At 37.9% G+C, this 21,050-nt stretch overlaps 1 protein-coding gene across 4 annotated transcripts in view; it reads left to right on the top strand.

The window, feature by feature from the left end:
• The window catches only part of PTPN12 (protein tyrosine phosphatase non-receptor type 12), a 105,910-nt gene that overhangs the window by 23,681 nt on the left and 61,179 nt on the right, over positions 1–21,050 (top strand). For 3 of the 4 annotated variants that reach the window (XM_010386289.2, XM_010386290.2, XM_030932740.1), the window contains exons 2-3: positions 9,595–9,703; positions 19,938–20,014. In XM_010386289.2, coding sequence (XP_010384591.1) covers positions 9,595–9,703; positions 19,938–20,014 — 186 coding nt within the window. Of the gene's footprint in view, positions 1–8,490; positions 8,515–9,594; positions 9,704–19,937; positions 20,015–21,050 lie in introns of those variants that run through there. The other variant, XM_030932739.1, reaches the window with a different exon arrangement.

Consider the following 21,050-nt stretch of genomic DNA (forward strand, 5'->3'; position numbering starts at 1 on the left):
AATATTCTCAATTTTACTGTATTTTATTTTATTTTATTTTATTTATTTATTGAGACAGAGTCTCACTCTGTTGCCCAGGCTGGAGTGCAGTGGTGCAATCTCGGCTCACTGCAACCTCTGCCTCCTGGGTTCAAGCGATTCTCCTCCCTCAGCCTCCCAAGTAGCTGGGATTACAGGTGCACATCACCACACCCAGCTAATTTTGTGTTTTTAGTAGAGACGGGGTTTCACCACCTTGGCCAAGCTGGTCTCAAACTCCTGACCTCAGGTGATCTGCCCACCTCGGCCCTAAAGTGCTGGGATTACAGGCATGAGCCACTGCACCCGGCCTACTGTATGTTTTTATTATATAGTATGAGATAATGAGATTAGTGATGGATTGCTTTGTAGTACTTTGGGAGTCTGGGTTTGGCAGAGTATGCCCCTATGAAGACTAAGTGGGACTATAGTGATTGTGTTTTCTTAAATCAGAGTCAGGATGCATAACCAGATGAAGGAAGACATAGTCGGGAGTCATACTTTTAATATCTAGATTTGGGAGTTTTAGGCTAATTTACTGTAGGGACAAAGTATTTGAAATTGGGATTGGCGGAACATCAGTGGAACCAGCAATTGCTAAGTTAAATATATAGAGGGACATTAGATAACGGATGATGAGGAAATGGGTAAAAGAAAGTGAGGGCCTTGTGAGTTAAAACAAAAATAATCAAACCTGGAACACTTTCATTTATTGTATTGGATATCTTCATTTCAATAAAATTAATGTATATGACAAAATTTTAATTTTACTGTCCTCCTAGTTCAAGTGGGGTTCTACTTTTATTTCCATAAAAATATACTTTCAGGATAGGGAAAGGGTAAACTTACATTATAAGTTTGTATTTTCTCACCAAGGGACAGGAGAGAATAAAAAAAAATCATTTGCTTATTGTCTAGGCTATGCAAAAGAAAAAGAACAGCCTTGTTTTTTTATTACATTTTTTTCATTTAGTTTATGATTTGCCATATTTATTATTTTAAAACATAAAGTCTGTAGTACAAGGTTTTATTTAAAAACATTCTCAAAATTAAAGACTATTGCTACACGCATTCAGGGAAGAGTGTCTAGCTATATTGGAGAGATCTCCTTTGCTAGTAGTTGATGGAACCTAGGAATTGAACCCCAGCTTCTCTGACTTAAAGCTGCCCTATTGTGAAGTAGAAATGAAGTGTAAGCAATATATTCTTAAGTATATTGGTCAATTCTGATTTACATAGAAGACCTAAACAGTTTATTTACTCTCTACTATTTGTTATGGGGTTATGCTGATAGTAGCTAGTACTAATAGAAGATATGGTCTAAATCAGGGAGTTCATGTTCTATCAGGGATGGCATATGTGCATATCTAAATAATTGCTGTACAGTGGGATATGTTCTAGATAAGAGGTGTATATAAAGTAGCTAGAGATGAGGTATATATAAAGTAGATAGAGAGATGATGGGCCTGTATGCCAGTACTACTATCAGGAAAAATTTCATGAAGATGATTTCTGTATTGGGCTAGTAGAAAGCAGGGAGTTTGCTTAGCAGACAATTAGGGGAATAAGTAAAGCATTGATTTTGACATGAGCAAAGCACGGAATCATTTTATTATCCCAAGACTCATAAGACTGGCCCTGTTTACTTCAAAGTTACTTTCTTTATTATCAATCCTGAGTTAGCTTCAAATGAGGAGGCATAGCCATGCATTTCTGAAAAAAAATGGAGAGAATTAGTCTGTTATACAGCAGTGGGTGAACAGTGAGCAAAGATAGGAAGATGAATTTTGATAGGCAGAGTTGCATATTTTGCAACTAAAGGTAGACATTGCAGTTGTGTAGTTGAAAGACCCTTCGGTTATTTTAGCTGCTTATAACCATTATTGTTAGTGATGTGTGTTTTTTCTTTTTTTTTGAGGTAGAGCTGTGTTGCCCATGCTGGAGTGCCGTGGTGCGATCTCAACTCACTGCAACCTCAGCCTCCTGAGTAGCTGGGACTATGGGCACACGCCACCAGGCTCGGCTAATTTTTGTATTTTTTAGTAGAGATTGGGTTTCACCATGTTGGCCAGGCTGGTCTTGAGCTCCTGACCTCAAGTGATCTGCCCACCTTGGCCTCCTAAAGTGCTGGGATTACAGGCTGTTAGCCACTATGCCTGGCCCATATGCATATTTTTATATAAATGTGTTTGTAAAGTTAGAGAGAGAACAGTGATAATACAGTGTTACTTTGAGACAGTGTAGTGTTACTTTGGCTGAAGTTATACTCTGATTTTATTGTATGCTGCTATTAATTTGTATTTGGGGTTTTAAGAAATTTTGGTTGGGTTATCATGCACCTTGTAGGGTAAAATTAATACTATTAAGATGGTGTGGTTTTTCTGACTGAGGACAGTTAAAATTTTTAAATATAAAGTCAGATGAATTTATTTATTTAACAGTGGTTATTGAATGCGAACTATGTCCCAAACCTGCTACCTTTTAAAATTCAGATGAATTCTCCAGTAACTGCCTCAGAAATTTTCTGGAGCAATTAGGTAAAAGGAGTATGATTTTATGGGTTAGGTAGCCTTGATGTTTTGCCACAATATAACTCTTAAGCTTAAAGTAATTTCCATTTTTATTTACTATACAAGGTATAGTTTTAATATTTGTATATTCTTATGTGCATATTTACTAGAAGTTGTGTCTTATGAAACTCATACTGTGTTTTGTTGTTGTTGTTGTTTTTGTTTTTGAGATGGAGTCTCATTCTGTCACCAGGCTGGAGTGCAGTGGCGTGATCTCAGCCCACTACAACGTCAGGCCTCCCTGGTTTAAGCGATTCTCCTACCTCAGCCTCCTGAGTAGCTTGGATTACAGGAACATGCCACCATGCCCAGCTAATTTTTGTATTTTTAGAAGAGATGGGGTTTCACCATGTTGGCCAGGATGGTCTCGAACTCCTGATCTCGTGATCTACCGGCCTTGGCCTCCCAAAGTTCTGGGATTACAGGCATGAGCCACCGCACCCAGCTGAAACTCTACTGTGTTTGGGGCAGTGGTGTGTGGTCTAATAACAGAGCATGAGAGATCAACTTTGATATTTAATTTCTATATATCACATCTTATTCCAAAAGGAATTTTAGTTAGCTTAATTTCCATTTTAGTGCTGTTTCTTTTTGTGTTAATTTATTGTTTTCTTAATTGTCCTGATTTAAAATCCAGCCAACAAATTAATTTAACACTTGTCTGTGTAAACGTATTTTCACTTCAAAGACTGTTCAGTGGATATGAAGAGAATTAGCTATATTTTTGCTAACAAGATTTGCTGATGGGGAGAAGAGCAAGATAAAAGAACAAATCAAGGATGAATGTTAGATTTTTGGCTTGAACTACTGTTGAATGGTGGTGCTATTTGAGCATGTTTGTGATGCCCATTACACATCCAGTGGACAGGCCAATAGACAGCTCTTTGACTCTGGAGAGATTTAACAAACTTTAAACATTCTCAGGAGCTTAGATGAACAATGAATTGTTCCACCCTTTTAAGAACTTGAATCTTGACACACAAATGGATATCTTAAAGTCACATTGCATGTGATTTTGGAGGCTTTTGAGAATCCATTTATCGATTTAGGATTAGGGGAATACAAATTTAGTGTTTTAAGAAATAAAATAAAAACTGTTTAAAGCAAAGTGAATATTAAACTTGAATTTTGTTTGCTCAACAATTCTAAGTATTAAAAATGTTTCTCTGACGTGTCTGAGAAGGCTCAATAAATAATTCTTCAATTTGTAATGAGAGTTTTGCTTTGCATTAGCTATTGGTCTATCAAGTCCAATAAGGTAGTCTAATCTCTGCCTTCAGTTTTATAGATTAGTGGACAAGACAGACAAGTACTGAAATACTTATGAAATACTTTTAAGTGACAATAGAACAATGTATTATGGACTCATTGCAGAGGGCTGAGGAGCAGTAAAGGAGGGAAGGTTCAAGGAAGCCTTCATAAAGGAAGTAACACTTTAACCAGAGCCCTGCTCACCAGTTAGAGCAAAAATTGTGCAACTTTGATGTTTAAGAAGTGGAGGGTTAGTGCTAGTAGTAGTGGTGGTGAGTAATTCCGTATGACTGAAGCATCAAACTCTAATAAGAGCATTATAAAAAGAGGCTAGAAAATTGGACAGGCAGCATTCAACATATCTTATAATTAAACATTTGGTAGTTTATGTTAGAGGTGATAGACACATAGGAGAGTTTTTAAATGTGGGACTAAAATGGTCAGACTTGACTTATTAGAACGGTAATAAAGGAGTGCAGTTATTTTTGGAATTCATTTATGTGACTTTTTAAAGACCTCTGGGGTAGGCTGGCACAGTAGCTTATGACTTGTAATCCCAGCACTTTGGAAGGCTAAGGTGGGCAGATTGCTTCGGTCCAGGAGTTTGAGACCAGGCTGGACAACATGGCGACACCCTGTCTCTACAAAAAATACGAACAGTTAACCAGGCGTGGTGGTGCATGCCTGTAGTTCCAGCTACTCACTGAGGGACGCTGAGGTGGAACAATCACCTGAGCCCAGGAGTTTAAGGCTGCAGTGAGCTGTGATTGCACCACTGCATTCCAGCCTGGGCAACAGAGTGAGACCCTATCTCAAAGAAGATCTTTAGGGTAGACTTAATTGCAAATGTCTTTCTTAAAGGATTTGTTTGCTTAGCTTTTTAAAAAAAAGTCACACATGATAAAGGGTTGGTGGGTACTTATAACTTAATACAGATATCATTTAGCTATATTTTTGCCCAGTTAATACAGTAAATGATTAAAAATTATTTCTTGCTTTAGGATTATATGAAATAATTATATTACATAATAAATTATTAGTGTTTAGTGCTGTTCTCATACAGTCTATGAATAAGGTTTCTTAGTATATTATATCATGTTTCTCAATAATACAGAATTTTTTTCTGTTTCTTTCCTAGTAATAGCTTCATCAGAGGCAATATAATAGTGGTCAGGAAGTTAAAATGAAATTGTGTGGATACTTTCTGTTTCATAGAGTTTAAATGAACTTTGGTGCTACTTCTATTCAAGAACTATTTAGACATTAATGTTGATGTGTTTAAAAAAAAAAAAAAGCCCTGGCGTGGTGGCTCACGCTTGTCATCTCAGCACTTTGGGAGGCCGAGGCAGGCAGATCACGAGGTCAGGAGATCGAGACCATCCTGGCGAACACAGTGAGACCCCATGTCTACTAAAAATACAAAAAAATTTAGCCGGGCGTGGTGGCGGGCACCTATAGTCCCAGCTTCTAGGGAGTCTGAGGCAGGAGAATGGCGTGAACCCGGGAGGAGGCAGAGCTTGCAGTGAGCGGAGATCGCACTACGGCACTCCAGTCTGGGCAACAGAGCGAGACTCCGTCTCAAAAAAAAAAAAAAAAAAACCTGCTCTAGGTCAAATCAGATCTTAATCTGGCAGTAATTTTGTACCCGCAGAGTTTATAGTTTAACAGGGTAAATAAGAAATATTCTCTTTATGTATTTATCATAAGAGTAAGAAATAACATATGTAACAAACCTGCACGTTATGCACATGTACCCTAGAACTTAAAGTATATAAAAAAAAAAAAAAAAAGAGTAAGAAATATAAGTGTTCTAAGAGTACATATAAAGGTAAAAGAATTCAGAGGGGTAGATTATGTCTGGATGAAGGGCATCAGAAACTCTGTAGGAGCTAGGGTTTAAAATTAAAAGATAAGTAAGATTTGGAGATGTGCAAGTGGGGAGACCACCAAGAAGCAAAGAAAAAGCATACACAAAGACACGGAAAGAGGATTATCATGGGATTTTTTTTAAAAAAGGCAAATTATCAGGCAATTACCACGTCAGACCTACTGAATCTGAAGCTTTAGGGGTGAGGCCTAGCAATGTGGTACTCCAGGTGATTCTGAAGCACACTCAAATTTGACAAACTGCTTTGCAATTTCAGGCAGATAAATTGACTGGAATACGCAACTCTTTCTGATCTTTGATCTAGGAAAGGTTTTAAAGAAATAAATCTGAAGTAACAACATTTAAATAGTTCCAGTAATTAGTTCAATAATAACAGTTAACATTTATTGAGCCATTTTATGTACCAGACCTTTTGCTGAGTGAAGGTTATTATCTCTGTTTTATAGGTGAGATACAGAGAAGGTTAAATATGTTAATTGTCACACAGCTAAGAAAATACCAGATCCAGAATTTTAATTTATGTAGCTTACTATAAAACTGACATTTTTTGGTGGGAAATAAGTTCCAACTTGAAGATACCTTTTTAAAGTACAAAACAAAGTTTTTACTTGCTTTACGGACCGCTTTTTTATCTCTGATGGGCATGAAAATTACAAAGAACACTACTTTTATAGATTCTTGTTTTAATAGAGCATTCTCCATTTTAAACTTTAATATAGAAAGCATTTTAAGAAATGGTGTGCTAGGCTTTAAGAAAACTAGATAAATGAAAATCCAAACTTAGATAAGTATTTGGACACAAAAGTTCTCAAGGTTCATTGTCTGAGAAATGTAAAGTCATTTCACATGAAAGTTTTGTTTTGCACATTTCTCAATAACATAATTTGTCATGTAAAAGAAGAAAAGTTTGGAGTGGGCCGGGCATGGTGGCTCACACTTGTATTCCCCAGCACTTTGGGACGTTGAGGCAGGAGGATTGCTGGAGCTCAGGAGTTTGAGACCAGCCTCTGCAACATACATGGGGAGACCCCACCCTACAAAAAAAAAAATAATAATTAGCTGGGCCTGGTGACATGAGCCTGTGGTTCCAGCTACTTTGGTGGCTGAGCCAGGAGGATCATTTGAACATGGGAGTTTGAAGCTGTGGTGAGCCATGATCATGCCACTGCATTTCAGTTTAGACAACAGAGTGAGACCCCGTCTGTGAATGAGTGAGTGAATGAATGAATGAATGAATGAATGAAAAAGAAAAGCTTAGAGTGATTGTACCAGGCATTCCTGAGGTACGTTCACATTTTATAATTAAACTCAACCACTCTTTGTACTTATATTTTTTCTCACCGACATTGACCTAAGATATATTCCTTTTCCCTCTGTGTTTCTGCAACTATTTAAGTTGATATCCTTCTGTAAGTCAGATTCAAATATAATATTTTGAAGTGCACGGATACTATAAATATCTAAAAATACATCTTTTCAGATACTTAATCTTTGAGCAGAGAAAATACAAAAGTTTTAATTAAATATGCAAGATGTGTATATAAATAACCATGAAGATCTTCGTTAATATGGAGTAACAACATCATAAACAATCTTTTCTACTTTCCTTTTTTATTTACGTTCAATTTTTTGAACAGGCAATACGGTCATACAATCCAAAAGCTATGAAAAGACATATAGTAATGTCCAATTCCCATCTGTTTCCCTTAGGTACCCATTTCCCTTCCTCATAGACACATCCTTTGTTAATAGTTTTTCTTCCAGAGATGATACATGCATATGTACAAGCAAATACAAATATGTTTTTATTTCTTTTTAACACCAATAGTAGTAGTATTACATATATACATACTACACTGTATATATAATATAATATACACTATTATGTTTCCTGCTTTTTACATTTATACTCAATATGTATTTTTCAGATATTGTCATCTCACTATATATAAAAAGCTAACTCATTTGTTTTTTAGCTCTCTCATATTTGATGGTATGAATAAAACATTTAGCCAGTCTTTTATTAAGAGGTTTCTTTGATCGTTTGTAGTTTTTTTGCTATTACTGACAGTGTTGCAGTGGTTGGGCGCATGACTCACACCTGTAATCTCAGCACTTTGGAAGACTGAGGCGGGTGGATCACCTAAGGTCAGGAGTTCAAGACCAGCCTGGACAACATAGTGAAACCCTGTCTCTACTAAAAATACAAAAATTAGCTGGGCCTGGTGGCACGCATCTGTAATTCTAGCTACTCAGGAGGCTGAGGCAGAAGAATCACTTGAACCCTGGAAGCAGAGGTTGCAGTGAGCCGAGATCGCACCACTGCATTCCAGCCTGGGCAACAGAGCGAGATCCTGTCTCAAAACAAACAAACAAACAAAAAAAGTGCTGTGGCATGTAACTTTGAAGATAAATCATTTCATGTGTGTCCCATTTTTATCTGGAGGACAAAGTTATAGAAGTAACACTTCTTGGATTGAGGGGTGCATTTGTAATTACCAAATTATCCTCCTTAGGGGTTGGTTGGGCTAATATGTTGTTTTCTACCAACATTGTATTGTAGTTCTGATTTCCCGTACTCTCATCAATAACCAATTTACCTTTTTTTTTTTTTTTTTTTTTTAGTTTTTATAGAGACAGGGTCTTGCATTGTCAAGCAGGCTGGTCTTGAACTCCTGGCTTCAAGCAGTCCTCCCACTTTGGCCTCCCAAAGTGCTAGGATTACAAGTGTGAGCCACCATGCTCAGCCCCCACTTACTTTTGAATACAGTTTTTCCTCTGACACACGTATGTATTTGGAGAACTCTATTACCACAGGAAATCACAAGAAATAGCATCATAAATGTGGGGAATTTTACTTTGACATTGTGCCAGTGCAGAGTAAGATTCTAATAATCTTCATCATAAAGAAAAAAATGTATACCTATTGTAGGTCTCTAGTATTGTGATGACAAAATTTAGTAGTTTTTCAAAGAAAAAGAAAAGGTTTATAGATAGTTTCAGTTCCTTAAATATCAGCATCACAAGTAGCAAAAATAAAGTAGAAAGTTAAATTTTACCAGACTTATTTTTCATTTTATTTGTATTTAATAATTTGTTGAATGGTAAAACCAGAATGCTTTCAATATGTCTTGAGGCCTGAAAGAAAGTTCCTTTGAAATTAAATTTCAGGAATGTAGTTGTGTAGAATTTAAACAATTCACAATACTGACTTTCAGTGCTTCTGAAAGCAGGAAGTGTATTACTGACACACAGAAATATTCCAGCCCAAAGAACATCCCTACTGCCATATGTGGTAAGAATTTGTCACTAACCCACAAACTACTTCTGTAATGCAGTGAATAAGCAGAATTGGTCTTTGTTGGACATTTCCAATTCAATATGAAAGAACTTTGTTTTGCAGTGTCTTGTACGTAATTATTAGCTTATGCCTTGGGAGAAAGCCTGGCACATCATGGGTGCGTGCTCATGGTTTATTGAGAGAAGAAATAAAGAAACCTGTACATAATTCTTTTAGGCATGATTTTAGAACTTGTTATTGTGACCCTTAGTTAAAATACCGAAATTTCTCGAATATGTTAAAGACTGAGTTAAATATTCTGACTCAGCTTATTAATGATATCTTTAAATTATATTACTTTTATTCTGTTTTCCCTCTTTGCTGCTCATGTGAAATAAATATGAATCTTATGTTTCCTCTTATGCTATAAAAGAAATTATCCTTGGAGTTAATTATTAAGGGATGGGAAAATTAAGAGCTCAGAGACAGGAAAATGAGTTGTGAGGAATTGGGGTCACCAGATTTCATTAAAAATTTTAAAAATCACTGTTTCTCTAAACTTTAATTTTTATTTTTTGTATTTTAAGCGGTTAAGAAGATTGTCTACCAAATATAGAACAGAAAAGATATATCCCACAGCCACTGGAGAAAAAGAAGAAAATGTTAAAAAGAACAGATACAAGGACATACTGCCATGTAAGTTTCAAATGCCCTTGATAAAATACATAGAAATGCTAATTAGCCTTTTGTAACCTAACTAGTTTTATTCTTCCTGAGTTTCACTGTTAAGGAAGTAGTAATTAACCTGTCTTTCAAAGTACACGAAAAAGATAAAATTCTTAATTTGGCTTTTTGTTTTTCCTTCTGATCCTAATTTTTGTTTAATTTTTTTCCTTTAAGTATCATAGTTGCTGTAATTCTAAATTACTTTTAAATGCTGTAAATCCAAGTGAAAATATCTTTTGTGAAGTCTCTGTTCAAAGACGTTATTTCATTAAAATAATAAAGACAACTGAATACATTTTATAAAATGCTAACAATGTTGATTTTTCATATATCTATTCACAAGAACCCTAATTGATTAATTATGCATGAGAAAATGAAGCCTAGGATGACTCGGACATCTGTGTGTGTACTATTCTCAGCAATCTGAATATGTGTCTCTAAGTATATGTCTTAGATTGATTGCATTACATTCTAATATTTTATTTATTTATTTGTTTATTTAGAGGTGGGGGTTCTCACTGTGTTCCCCAGGCTGGTCTCAAACTCCTGAGCTCATGTGATCCTCCCACCTCAGCCTCCCAAAGTGTTGCAATTACAGGTGTGAGCCACTGCGCCCTGTCTGTATTCTTAAAATAGCATAGTTTTCTGGCAAAATAACTTTAACTCTGAAATATACTTAAAGTGTGCCATCACTTTATCCAATAAAAGCTATACGTCACACTTGCTATCTTTTAAAGCTGCCAGTCGTCTTTCTTTCTTCTCAAGTATTTTGAAATATCTACATTCCATTACGTCATTTCCTCAATTCTCATTCGGTCTTAAAGGTTTTTCTCTCTAAAGTGTCCTTAAAGTTCTTGGTGACTTTTTTTTTTTTTTTTTTTTTGGTGACAAGAGTCTTGCTCTGTATCCCAGGCTGGAGTGCGGTGGTGGGATCTTGGCTCACTGCAACCTCCACCTCCCAGGTTCAAGCGATTCTTGTGCCTCAGCCTCCTGAGAGCTGGGACAGCTCTAATACAGGTGCCTGCCACCACACCCAGCTAATTTGTTGTATTTTAGTAGAGACAGGGTTTCCCCATGTTGCCCAGGGTCCAGTGGCTTTTTAATTGCCAGATTTGTTTATTCTAACAGGAAGGATATTGATTATTCAAGGATGTTGAACTATTTTGATGCCATTGATCAATCCCTATTTTTGAAATTTTCTTCTTCCATGATAAGTCTTTTTTTTTTGAGACGGAGTCTGGCTCTGTCGCCCGGGCTGGAGTGCAGTGGCCGGATCTTAGCTCACTGCAAGCTCCGCCTCCCGGGTTTAGGCCATTCTCCTGCCTCAGCCTCTGGAGTAGCTGGGACTACAGGCGCCCGCCACCTCACCCGGCTAGTTTTTTGTATTTTTTAGTAGAGACGGGGTTTCACCGTGTGAGCCAGGATGGTCTCGATCTCCTGACTTCGTGATCCGCCCGTCTCGGCCTCCCAAAGTGCTGGGATTACAGGCTTGAGCCACCGCGCCCGGCCCGATAACTCTTTTAAAACACCTCTTCCCTCTCATCTCTTTCCCTCTTTTCTCCACTAACTTCTTTGCCTCAATTTAATCCTTCATTCTTGTGTTGTTCTACATTATTATCAACTGTGGGATGTGTGGATAGCCTGTGTTGGCAGAATTAACAAGTGGCAACATAGAATAATGGTAAAGCGTTCTGATTCTGGAAGTTGAAATCCTGACTCCACCACTTGCTAGCTATATGACCTTGGACTGATCCTCTCTGTGCCTTGGCTTTGTCATCCTTAAAATGGAGGTTATAATAATACTTTTTAGGATTATCTGCACAATAGACAGGTTAATACTAAATGCTTAAAAGTGTACTTAGTGGCTGGGCATGGTGGCTCATGCCTATAATCCCAGCACTTTGGGAGGCCTGAGATGGCTGGAGCACGAGGTCAGGAGTTCGAGACCAGCCTGACCAACATGGTAAAACCCCATCTCTACTAAAAATACAAAAATTAGCCAGATGTGGTGGAGCGTGCCTGTAATTCCAGCTACTCAGGAGGCTGAGACAGGAGAATTGCTGGAACCCAGGAGGCGGTGGTTGCTGTGAGTCAAGATTGCGCCGTTGCACTCCAGCCTGGGCGACAGAGTGAGACTCCATCTCAAAAAAAAAAAAAAAGGGTACCTAGCACATAGTAACCAGTCATTAAGCTTTTGCAAAATACAGTCCACTTTTCTTACCCTGTTGTCTTAGTCTGTTCAGGCTGCTGTTAGAGAAATACCATGAACAGGGTCACTTATTAATAACAGACATTTGTATCTTAAAGTTCTAGAGACTGGGAAGTCTAAGATGAAGGCATCGGCAGATTTGCTGTCTGGTGAAGGGTCACTCTGGTTCATACATAGTGCCTCTCACTGTACCTCACATGGTAGAAGGGGCAAACAAGCTCCCTCGGGCATCTTTATTTAGTAAAGGCTGGTAATCCCATTTACAAGGCATGACCTAATCGTCTCCTAAAGGCCCTACCACTTAATACTGTTGCATTGGAATTTATGTTTTAACTTACGAATTTGGGACGGACACAGATATTCAGACCATAGCACCAGTCTGCCTCAGAATAGGGGATGACGTGGCTTTCTGAATGCTTTATATTAAGCAAGATAATCTTAAAGTGATCCCAGATTGCTCTGGAATTATTAACGCACACATTCAGAGAGCCTGTCCACTTTCTTTTTCTGTCATCTAGCTGTAGGTTTCTGTTTTCATATGCTGTTTCTTTTTTTGTTTTGTTTTTGTTTTTGAAACGGTGTCTTGCTTTGTCGCCCAAGCTGGAGTGCAGTGGTGCGATCTCCGCTCACTACAACCTCTGCCTCCCAGGTTCAAGCTATTTTGCTGCCTCAGCCTCCCGGGTAGCTGGGATTACAGGCACCCGCCACCACACCCGGATAATTTTTGTATTTTTAATAGAGACAGGATTTCACCATGTTGGCCAGGTTGGTCTCCAACTCTTAACATCAGGTCATCCACCTCTCTCGGCATTTACTCATTTTACAGAAAGCTCTGAGGGTGTACTATATGCTGGGAATGCAACAAAAAACAGACTGGCAAAATCCCTGCCCTTGTGGAGCTTATATGTTAGTCAAGGTGGTGGACAATACAAATTAACATATGTGGTCTGACATGTGATGGTAATTAGTGTTATTGAGAATATAGTTGGAATGAGGGATAGGGAGAAAGCAGAGAATAGAAGGGGAAGTTTACAGTTTGACTAGGGGTAATGGGAAAGGTTAGTGGTGTATTGTTAAACTGGTCCTCTGAAAAATGCAAGTTCTGATTTGTATGGTTTGCTGATTTCTGTGATAAATGGATTATTTACCATAATCATCACAGCAAAACTCTGAGGTAAATACTGTTATGTGCCATTTTGCAAATAGGAAACTGAGACAAAGAGGTTAAAAAGCTTGTCTCACAGTTAAATAATAGTGTGGGGCAAGAATTTAAACCCAGGTAGTTTTAAAGCCTTCACTAGGTTGATTTTGCCCCTCAAAGTTCACTTAGCAATGTCTGGAGAGATTTGGTTGTCACAACTGGGGTATGGGAGTGGACAGGCTGCTAATGGCATCTAACAGGTAGAGGCTAGGAATACTACTACACATCCTGCAATGCACAGGATGCAGCCCCCTTCCCCAAACAAAGACTTCTCCAAGCCAAAATGTGTGAGTGTCAACATCGGGAGACCTTGTCCAAGAGCTCGAGTTCTTAATCACTGTGCAATAATCAGAGTGACAGTGCCTTTTTTCCTTTAAGTTATCTAAGGTTTGATAAGTAGGTCTCCAGTAAATTTCTAGTTATTTTGATTTGGATTTTGTGTGTGTGTGTGTGTAAGACAGAATCTCACTTTGTCGCCCAGGTTGGAGTGCAGTGTGGGATCTCGGCCTACTGCAGCCTCTGCCTCCCAGGTTCAAGCAATTCTCGTGCCTCAGCCTCCCAAGTAGCTGAGATTACAGGTGCCCGCAACCATGCCCAGCTAAGTTTTTGTATTTTTAGTAGAGACGGGTTTTTACCATGTCAGGCAGACTGGTCTCAAACTCCTGACCTCAGGTAATTCACCCACTTCGGCCTCTCAAAGTACTAGGATTACAGGTGTGAGCCACTGCACCTGGCCTGGAAATTTATATTGGAAGTAATTGTACTGAGAGATATGTGCTTATTTACTGTTAGATAACTATTTAATTCATTGCCTGGGTGCAGTGGCTCACGCATGGAATCCCAGCGCTTTAGGAGGCCAAGCTGGGCAGATTGTTTGAGCTCAAGAGTTCAAGACCAGCCTGGGCAACATAGCAAAACTCAGTCTACACACACACACATACACACACACACAGCTTTGTTGAGCATGATGGTGTACACCTGTGGTCCCAGCTACTCAGGATGCTGAATTTATCCATTTTAATTGCGCAATTCAATGATTTTTTAAAAAGTAAACTCATAGAGTTTTGCAACAATTAATGCAATCTAGTTTTAAGATATTTCCATCACCCCCAAAAGATCTGAGTCTTCAGCCCTGGGCAACTGTTAATCAGCTTTCTGTCTGTATAGATTTTCCTTTTCTGTGAATTTAATATAAATGTAATCATACAATCAATATATAGTCTTTTGTGTCTAACTCTTTAACACATTTTTTTTTTTTTTTTTTTTTTAGACAAAGTCTCATTCTGTCACCCAGGCTGGAGTGCAGTGCCACTATCTCGGCTTACTGCAACCTCCGCCTCCCAGGTTCACGTGATTCTTCTGCCTCAGCCTCCTGAGTAGCTGGGATTACAGGCGCACACCACCATGCCTGGCTAATTTTTTGTATTTTTAGTAGAGACAGAGTTTCACTATGTTGGCCAGACTGGTCTGGAACTCCTAACCTCGTGATCCGCCCCTGTCGGCCTCCCAAAGTGCTGGGATTACAGGCATGAGCCACCGCGCCCAGCCTCTCGTTAACACATTTTAAAGATTCATTCATGATGTAGCATGCATCAATAGTTCATTCCTTTTTGTTGTTGAATAATATTCCATCATACGGATGATGAACATATTGAATAATGCTGCTATGAACGTGTCATACAACTCTCTATGTGGACCTATGATTTTGTTTCTCTTGGATGGATAGCTAGCAAAACCATGGAGAGAAATAATTGTTTTCATTTTTTAAATATTTAGATTATTTCTAAATGTGCTTAATAAGAGCACCAGTCTGGCCGGGTGTGGTGGCTCATGTCTGTAATCCCACAACTGGTAGGCTGAAGTGGGCGGATCACTTGAGGTCAGGAGATCAAGACCAGCCTGGCCAATATGGTGAAACCCCGCCTCTACTAAAAATACAAAAATTAACTGGGCATGATGGCACATGCCTGTAGTCCCAGCTACTCAAGAGACTGAGGCAGGAGAATCACTTGAACCTGGAGGCAGAGGTTGCCAAGATGGTGCCAATGCACTCCAACCTGGGTGATGGAGCTAGACACCGTCTCAGAAGAAAAAAAAAGAGCACCAGTGAAGAATATTAAAACAGCCACCCAAGTTCTTTCTCGCTACTTCTAGTTCCCAGCACTTTGCCGGGTGTTAATGCTGGCCCAACATCACAGGTGCTGTGGCTTTCTCCCTAAGGTGTCACAGGAGCTAAGGGTGCTGCTTAACAAACTACAGAAGACGCAGGCAGGTGAAGGACACCCGGTCTGCTGTGGCAGAAAAGCCAGCTGGGAGGGTGGGGAGCAATCCTGAAAGTCCTGGATGACCCCACCATTGAACAGGGCTTGGTGTGTCATTGCTTCTAGGCCTTCTCAATGGACAGAACTGGAATGGATATCCACTCGTTTATTTGAAATCATGCATTTGTTCCATACTCCAATTCCAAGCCACCCCTTCTTTGCTCTATGGTCAAGTGAGTGAGAACAGGCGGCTACATTTTCAGCCTTGTTGCTCACCGCTTCTTTCTTCCAGTAGTCCCATGTTGCTTCACACCTCTTCAGTACATGTACTTATTTAGACCCAGAGCCTTGGCTTTGAAATCAGACAACCCCAGTTTCAAATGTGGCACTGCCACCTCAGTTTTGTGATTTGGGCATACCTCTGTGCATAGTGATAATAACTTCTATCTCCATGGGTGTGTGGTGAGGATAAATTTCTTTGCTTAGAGGAAACGTTCATTCCATGGTAGCTATTTTTTATTAATTCTATATTTTTGAACCTATTATGCTATCTATAATGCCCTATTTTGTTTTCTTTTTAATCAGTTGGCAAACTTCTCATTCCCTGAGACTCAGCTTGTCACAGCTCTGAAGACTGCTGATATCCTCAAGATGTTCCTTACTCCCTTTCCTTGCTATTACTTTACTATGGATATATGAACAACATTATTGTGCTCATTACACGCAATAAATATTTGTTGGATGAATGATACTAAAATTCACATTTAAAATGCCAAAAAAATCAAAATACACATGATATGCTGTGTAAGTAGCATAATGTTGATTTTAAAGTCTAATATGCTGTGAGTACATAATAGAAAGCAGTGACTACCAAATTTGCCTGTAGAATTTAAATGGGGAGTTTTAAAAAGGGTATTTCTGTGCCCCATTTTTAATTTACTGAATTAAACTTACTGTAAGACGTAGTACTCCAGAAATCTTGGATTTTAATTTGCTTTCCCCAGCTGTTGAATGATTGGGGTAGATGAAATAAGATTGGCAAAATGTTGATAATTATTGAAGCTGGGTAATGGATATACAAAGATTCGTTATACTGTTCTATTTTAGTGTATGCTTAAAATTTTCCATCTTAGAAAATTTTTTAAAAAAGGAAATTACCAGCCTGCATGTAGCCAGCCTGGCACCAGTCCTATCATTTGGGAGTAACTGTTCCCATTTGGATTTAGGGTCACCTGAAACTCTACTGAGGACCCAGTGGTAAACCAACTATTGTATTCTGCCTTTGAGATACTTTGAATAGAGGCTAATATGCCATGTGAATAAGGGTAATTAACTGAGACCCCTTATTACTGGCAAACATGGTAAGAGGAAGCTTCCTGTAGTTATTCAGCCATCATTATCCTAACCACTGAATATTCTATTCTCATTTTCCAGGAGCATAGCTTTTTTTTGTATGTGTATTTCCTATCCCAAATGGCATATAAAAAGGGGGATGGGACATGTAAGGTGGCATGAAATAAATGACAGAGCATTGACAAACATGTTGTAAACATTCTGTTTCTTAGAATACAGTGAGGAGATGAATAATTGCACCAGAAGCAAGTATATCCTCCTTATATGTCTCTTCTACAAATTTCTAAAGAATATTTTTTAAAAGTAAATTTATCAATTAAATTAGCAGAACTGGGCCTTAGTGCTATGTATAAAATTTGAGCCAGTGAAAAATAAATTAGTGACTATTAGTTGTTCTTTAATACTTTGCTAAGTAGTTTATTCATGTCTGCTAACATTTCAGTGTTTCCTTTTGTATTTTAACTGCCTTTGATATTCATTCATTGATTAGAAGGGATTATAATGTGATAATAATAATGGCATTTTATATGTTATATGTTACAGTCCCTTCTAATCCAGAAACAATGAATACTAGGCAATTCTACTTCTTTAGGATTTCATAATCTGAAAGCATCTAATCTCAACTACTTACTAATTATAAAAGGGAAAGGCAGTAACTTTCCCTTTTGGTAACCAAGCAATACCATATTAACCAAGTGACCAAGGTTAACATCACAAGTACTGAAGCATATGTGTATCATGTATCCCCTGATGTGTTGTACTGAGAAGGACACAACATCATTCAGTGGTATTACCAAAAATTCATAACTTCATTCCAGTCATTTAAAAAAAAAATCAGAGAAACTTTTTTTAGGTTGAAGGAGACCAAGGAGAAGTAAAAATTATTATTATTATTATCTTGAGATGGAGTCACACTCTGTCATCCAGGCTGGAGTGCAGTGGCGCGATCTTGGCTTACCACAACCTACCCTTCCTGGGTTCAAGCAATTCTCCTGCCTCAGCCTCCCGAGTAGCTGGGATTATAGGCATGTACCACGATGCCCTGCCAATTTTTTTTTTTTTTTTTTTTTGTATTTTTAGTAGAGATGGGGTATCGCCATGTTGGCCAGGCTGGTCTCAAACTCTGATCTCAGGTGATCCACCCACCTTGGCTGGGATTACAGGTGTGAGCCACTATGCCTGGCCACGAAAAGTTAAATTTAATATGAGATCCTTGAAAGAGAAAAAAGATTTAAAAAACACTGATGTGTATAGTCTTCTTTAATTAATAGTTTTATAACTGTTGATTTTGTGGTATTATGATCATTGTCCTATGGTTATATAATATGTTACTATTGGAGGAAGCTCAGTGAGAGGTATATGGAAATTCTCTGTGCTATTTTTGCAGTTTTTCTATAAATCTAAAATTAGTTCTAAATAAAAAGTTTTAAACATCAGCACAAACTGGAAAAAACTATTTGCACTTCCTGTGACGGACGGCTGATTTTTTCTTTTTGCATAGATTTCATAAAAATCAGTAGGACAAAACAGACATGGAAAAATGGGCAAAGCATATAAACAAGTGGTTTATGGAAAAAGAAGTACACATAACCAGTAAATATATTAAAACATACAATCCTTTGCATAATTCAAGAAATGGAAATTAAATCAAGATCTTTTTACTTTTTGGTTTGTCAGTGACGAAAAGTTTGGTAATACCCAGTCACCCTTATTAAATAACCCTGTATAAATTGTTACATACCTTTTAGAAGGCAAGTAGCAATTCCTCTGTTAGGAATTTACCCTACAGCAATGCTGGTAACAGCTATATGTACATTAGTGTTCACTGTAGTAATGTTTTTCATAGGAAAAAAAATGGCCCATCAGTAGAGTAGCTAAATAAAGAATGAAGCATTCACAGGATGGAATTCTCTGTTAAGCTAAAAAGAGTGAGATAGGCTAGTGCAAGCTGAGTGCAGTGGCTCACACCTGTAATCCAAACACTGGGAGCCTGAAGCAGGAAGATCTGTAGCTCAGCAGTTTTCGGTTCTAATGAGCTATGATCACACCGCTGTACTTTAGCCTGGGTGACAGAGCGAGACCTTGTCTCTGTATTTTAAAATAATAGTAAAAATAATAAAGTAAATCTTTTTGTGCTTTGGGAAGAGTTCCAGGATATACTATAAACTGAAAAGTAATGATACAGAACAGCATGTATAGGATGTTTGCATTTGTGTAGTAGTTTTTCAAAGTATATAGCTATATGTGTAATAAGTACACTTGGAAGGGGAAAAAAAACTTTAATATAGTATCTTGATGGGAGAGAGCCCTGGAACTGAAGGGCAGGGGAGGCTTTTCATTTTATACTTTTCTTTAAGGTCTAATTTTTTAAAATTATAAACATATTCCTTTAAAAAATAAATCAATAAAAATGTAAAAGAAAAATATACTTCATAAAATTTTTTTGTAAAGTTTTTTTACTCTAAGCTACATTACCTAATAATGACTATTATTAGCCAGAGCAGTGTTGAGCACTTTTTATATATAATCTCAATTCATTAATTTTTTATAATTTACTTTTTATAGTTTCTTGTGAAATATGAAAGTTAGATTTTTTAATAAGAATTTTAGCATATGGGCTTCTGTATCACTGGTTAGTATTCATCAGCCACCTGGTATGTTTGTTAAAAGCTGCAGAGGCTGAAATACCTAGACTCTGCCCTAGTAAATCAGGGATAATGTCCTGGAATTTGCATTTTAAAAGAGTTCCAGAGATGATTCCTATTGCAACTTTAATACACTGCTTTACGTCACTGGTGGTGGTGTTTTTTTTGCTGCTGTTGCTGTTTTGTTTTGTTTTGTTTTAAGACAGAGTCTCGCTCTGTTGCCCAGGCTGGAGTGCAATGGCGCAATCTTGACTCACTGCAACTTCTGCCTCCCGGCCAGGTTCAGGTGATTCTCCTGCCTTAGCCTCCAGAGTAGCTGGGATTACAGGTGCCCGCCAGGTGGTGGTTGTCTGAAAATTTATTTTATTTCCTTTCAGTGTAATGTTAGAAATTACCCTGCTGATACCTAGAGTCCATTTGCATCCATTGTTTTTTAAAGTAAATGTTCTTAAGCTGTCTATTTAACCTTATTTACGCTCCATTAGAAAATACCTGTATGTCAACCATACATATTTTATGTATTTTTTTCTTGCAGTTGATCACAGCCGAGTTAAATTGACATTAAAGACTCCTTCACAAGATTCAGACTATATCAATGCAAATTTTATAAAGGTATGTACTAACTTCAAATGGTGTTTCTCTGCCATATTAATGTCTTTCTACATACTAGTTTCGTAAAACCTTTTTGAATTGCTCGGACGTGATACCAGCAGCAAAAGAAATAAAAATAAAACCACTGCCCTGGCACATCGTTTTTATATGCTTTCCTTCTAGCCTCCTTATTCATATAGATAAATAGTTTGTACTTAGTTTTGTTATAGCAGAGATAACATTTTCTTTTTTATTTCTTCTTTCCCATGGAAGTCTTACCTATTACTAAATTATTTTCTCAGTTATCCCTTTGGGTTTGTGTGCACAAATGAACATGATCATTCCCTGTTGTTGACCCATATAGGTTGTTTCCAGATTTTTAAAATAATAATATTGCAGTAAACATCTTTGTTCTTTTGAATAATTTCCTAGCATAAATTACTAGGGGTGGGATTACTGGATAATACTGATTTAAAATTCTAGAACATAGCCTTAAATGTAAAACTTTTGACAGTTGTCACTGTTTTGGGTGGCAACCCCAAATCCAAGATTAAATAGTCTCTTTTTTATAACCTTTGTTTGGATACCCTTTGATGAAAAGCAGTCGAATTCTTTTTGAAATGGAGGCTTGCTCTGTCGCCCAGGCTGGAGTGCAGTGGCTCTTTCTCGGCTCACTGCAAGCTCGCCTCCCGGGTTCCCGCCATTCTCCTGCCTCAGCCTCCCAAGTAGCTGGAACTACAGGCGCCCACCACCACTCCCAGCTAATTTTTTGTATTTTTAGTAGAGATGGGGTTTCACTGTGTTAGCCAGGATGGTCTCGATCTCCTGACCTGTGATCAGCCCACCTCTGCCTGCCAGTGTGCTAGGATTACAGGCGTAAGCCACTGCACCCAGCGTCAAGTTCTTTATAGTTATCAATAGAGATAGATGCAAACTGCCACTTGATTCAGTTTAAATAAAAGGCTTTTTTTCCATCAGCTAATCTGTGTTTTTGAATCTTTCAAGTGATATGATAATGTAATTTTCAATTATTTTATATATGGTGTCTATACATATT

The sequence above is a fragment of the Rhinopithecus roxellana genome, chromosome 6 (genome assembly GCF_007565055.1).
Source record: "Rhinopithecus roxellana isolate Shanxi Qingling chromosome 6, ASM756505v1, whole genome shotgun sequence".
Taxonomy (NCBI): domain Eukaryota; kingdom Metazoa; phylum Chordata; class Mammalia; order Primates; family Cercopithecidae; genus Rhinopithecus; species Rhinopithecus roxellana.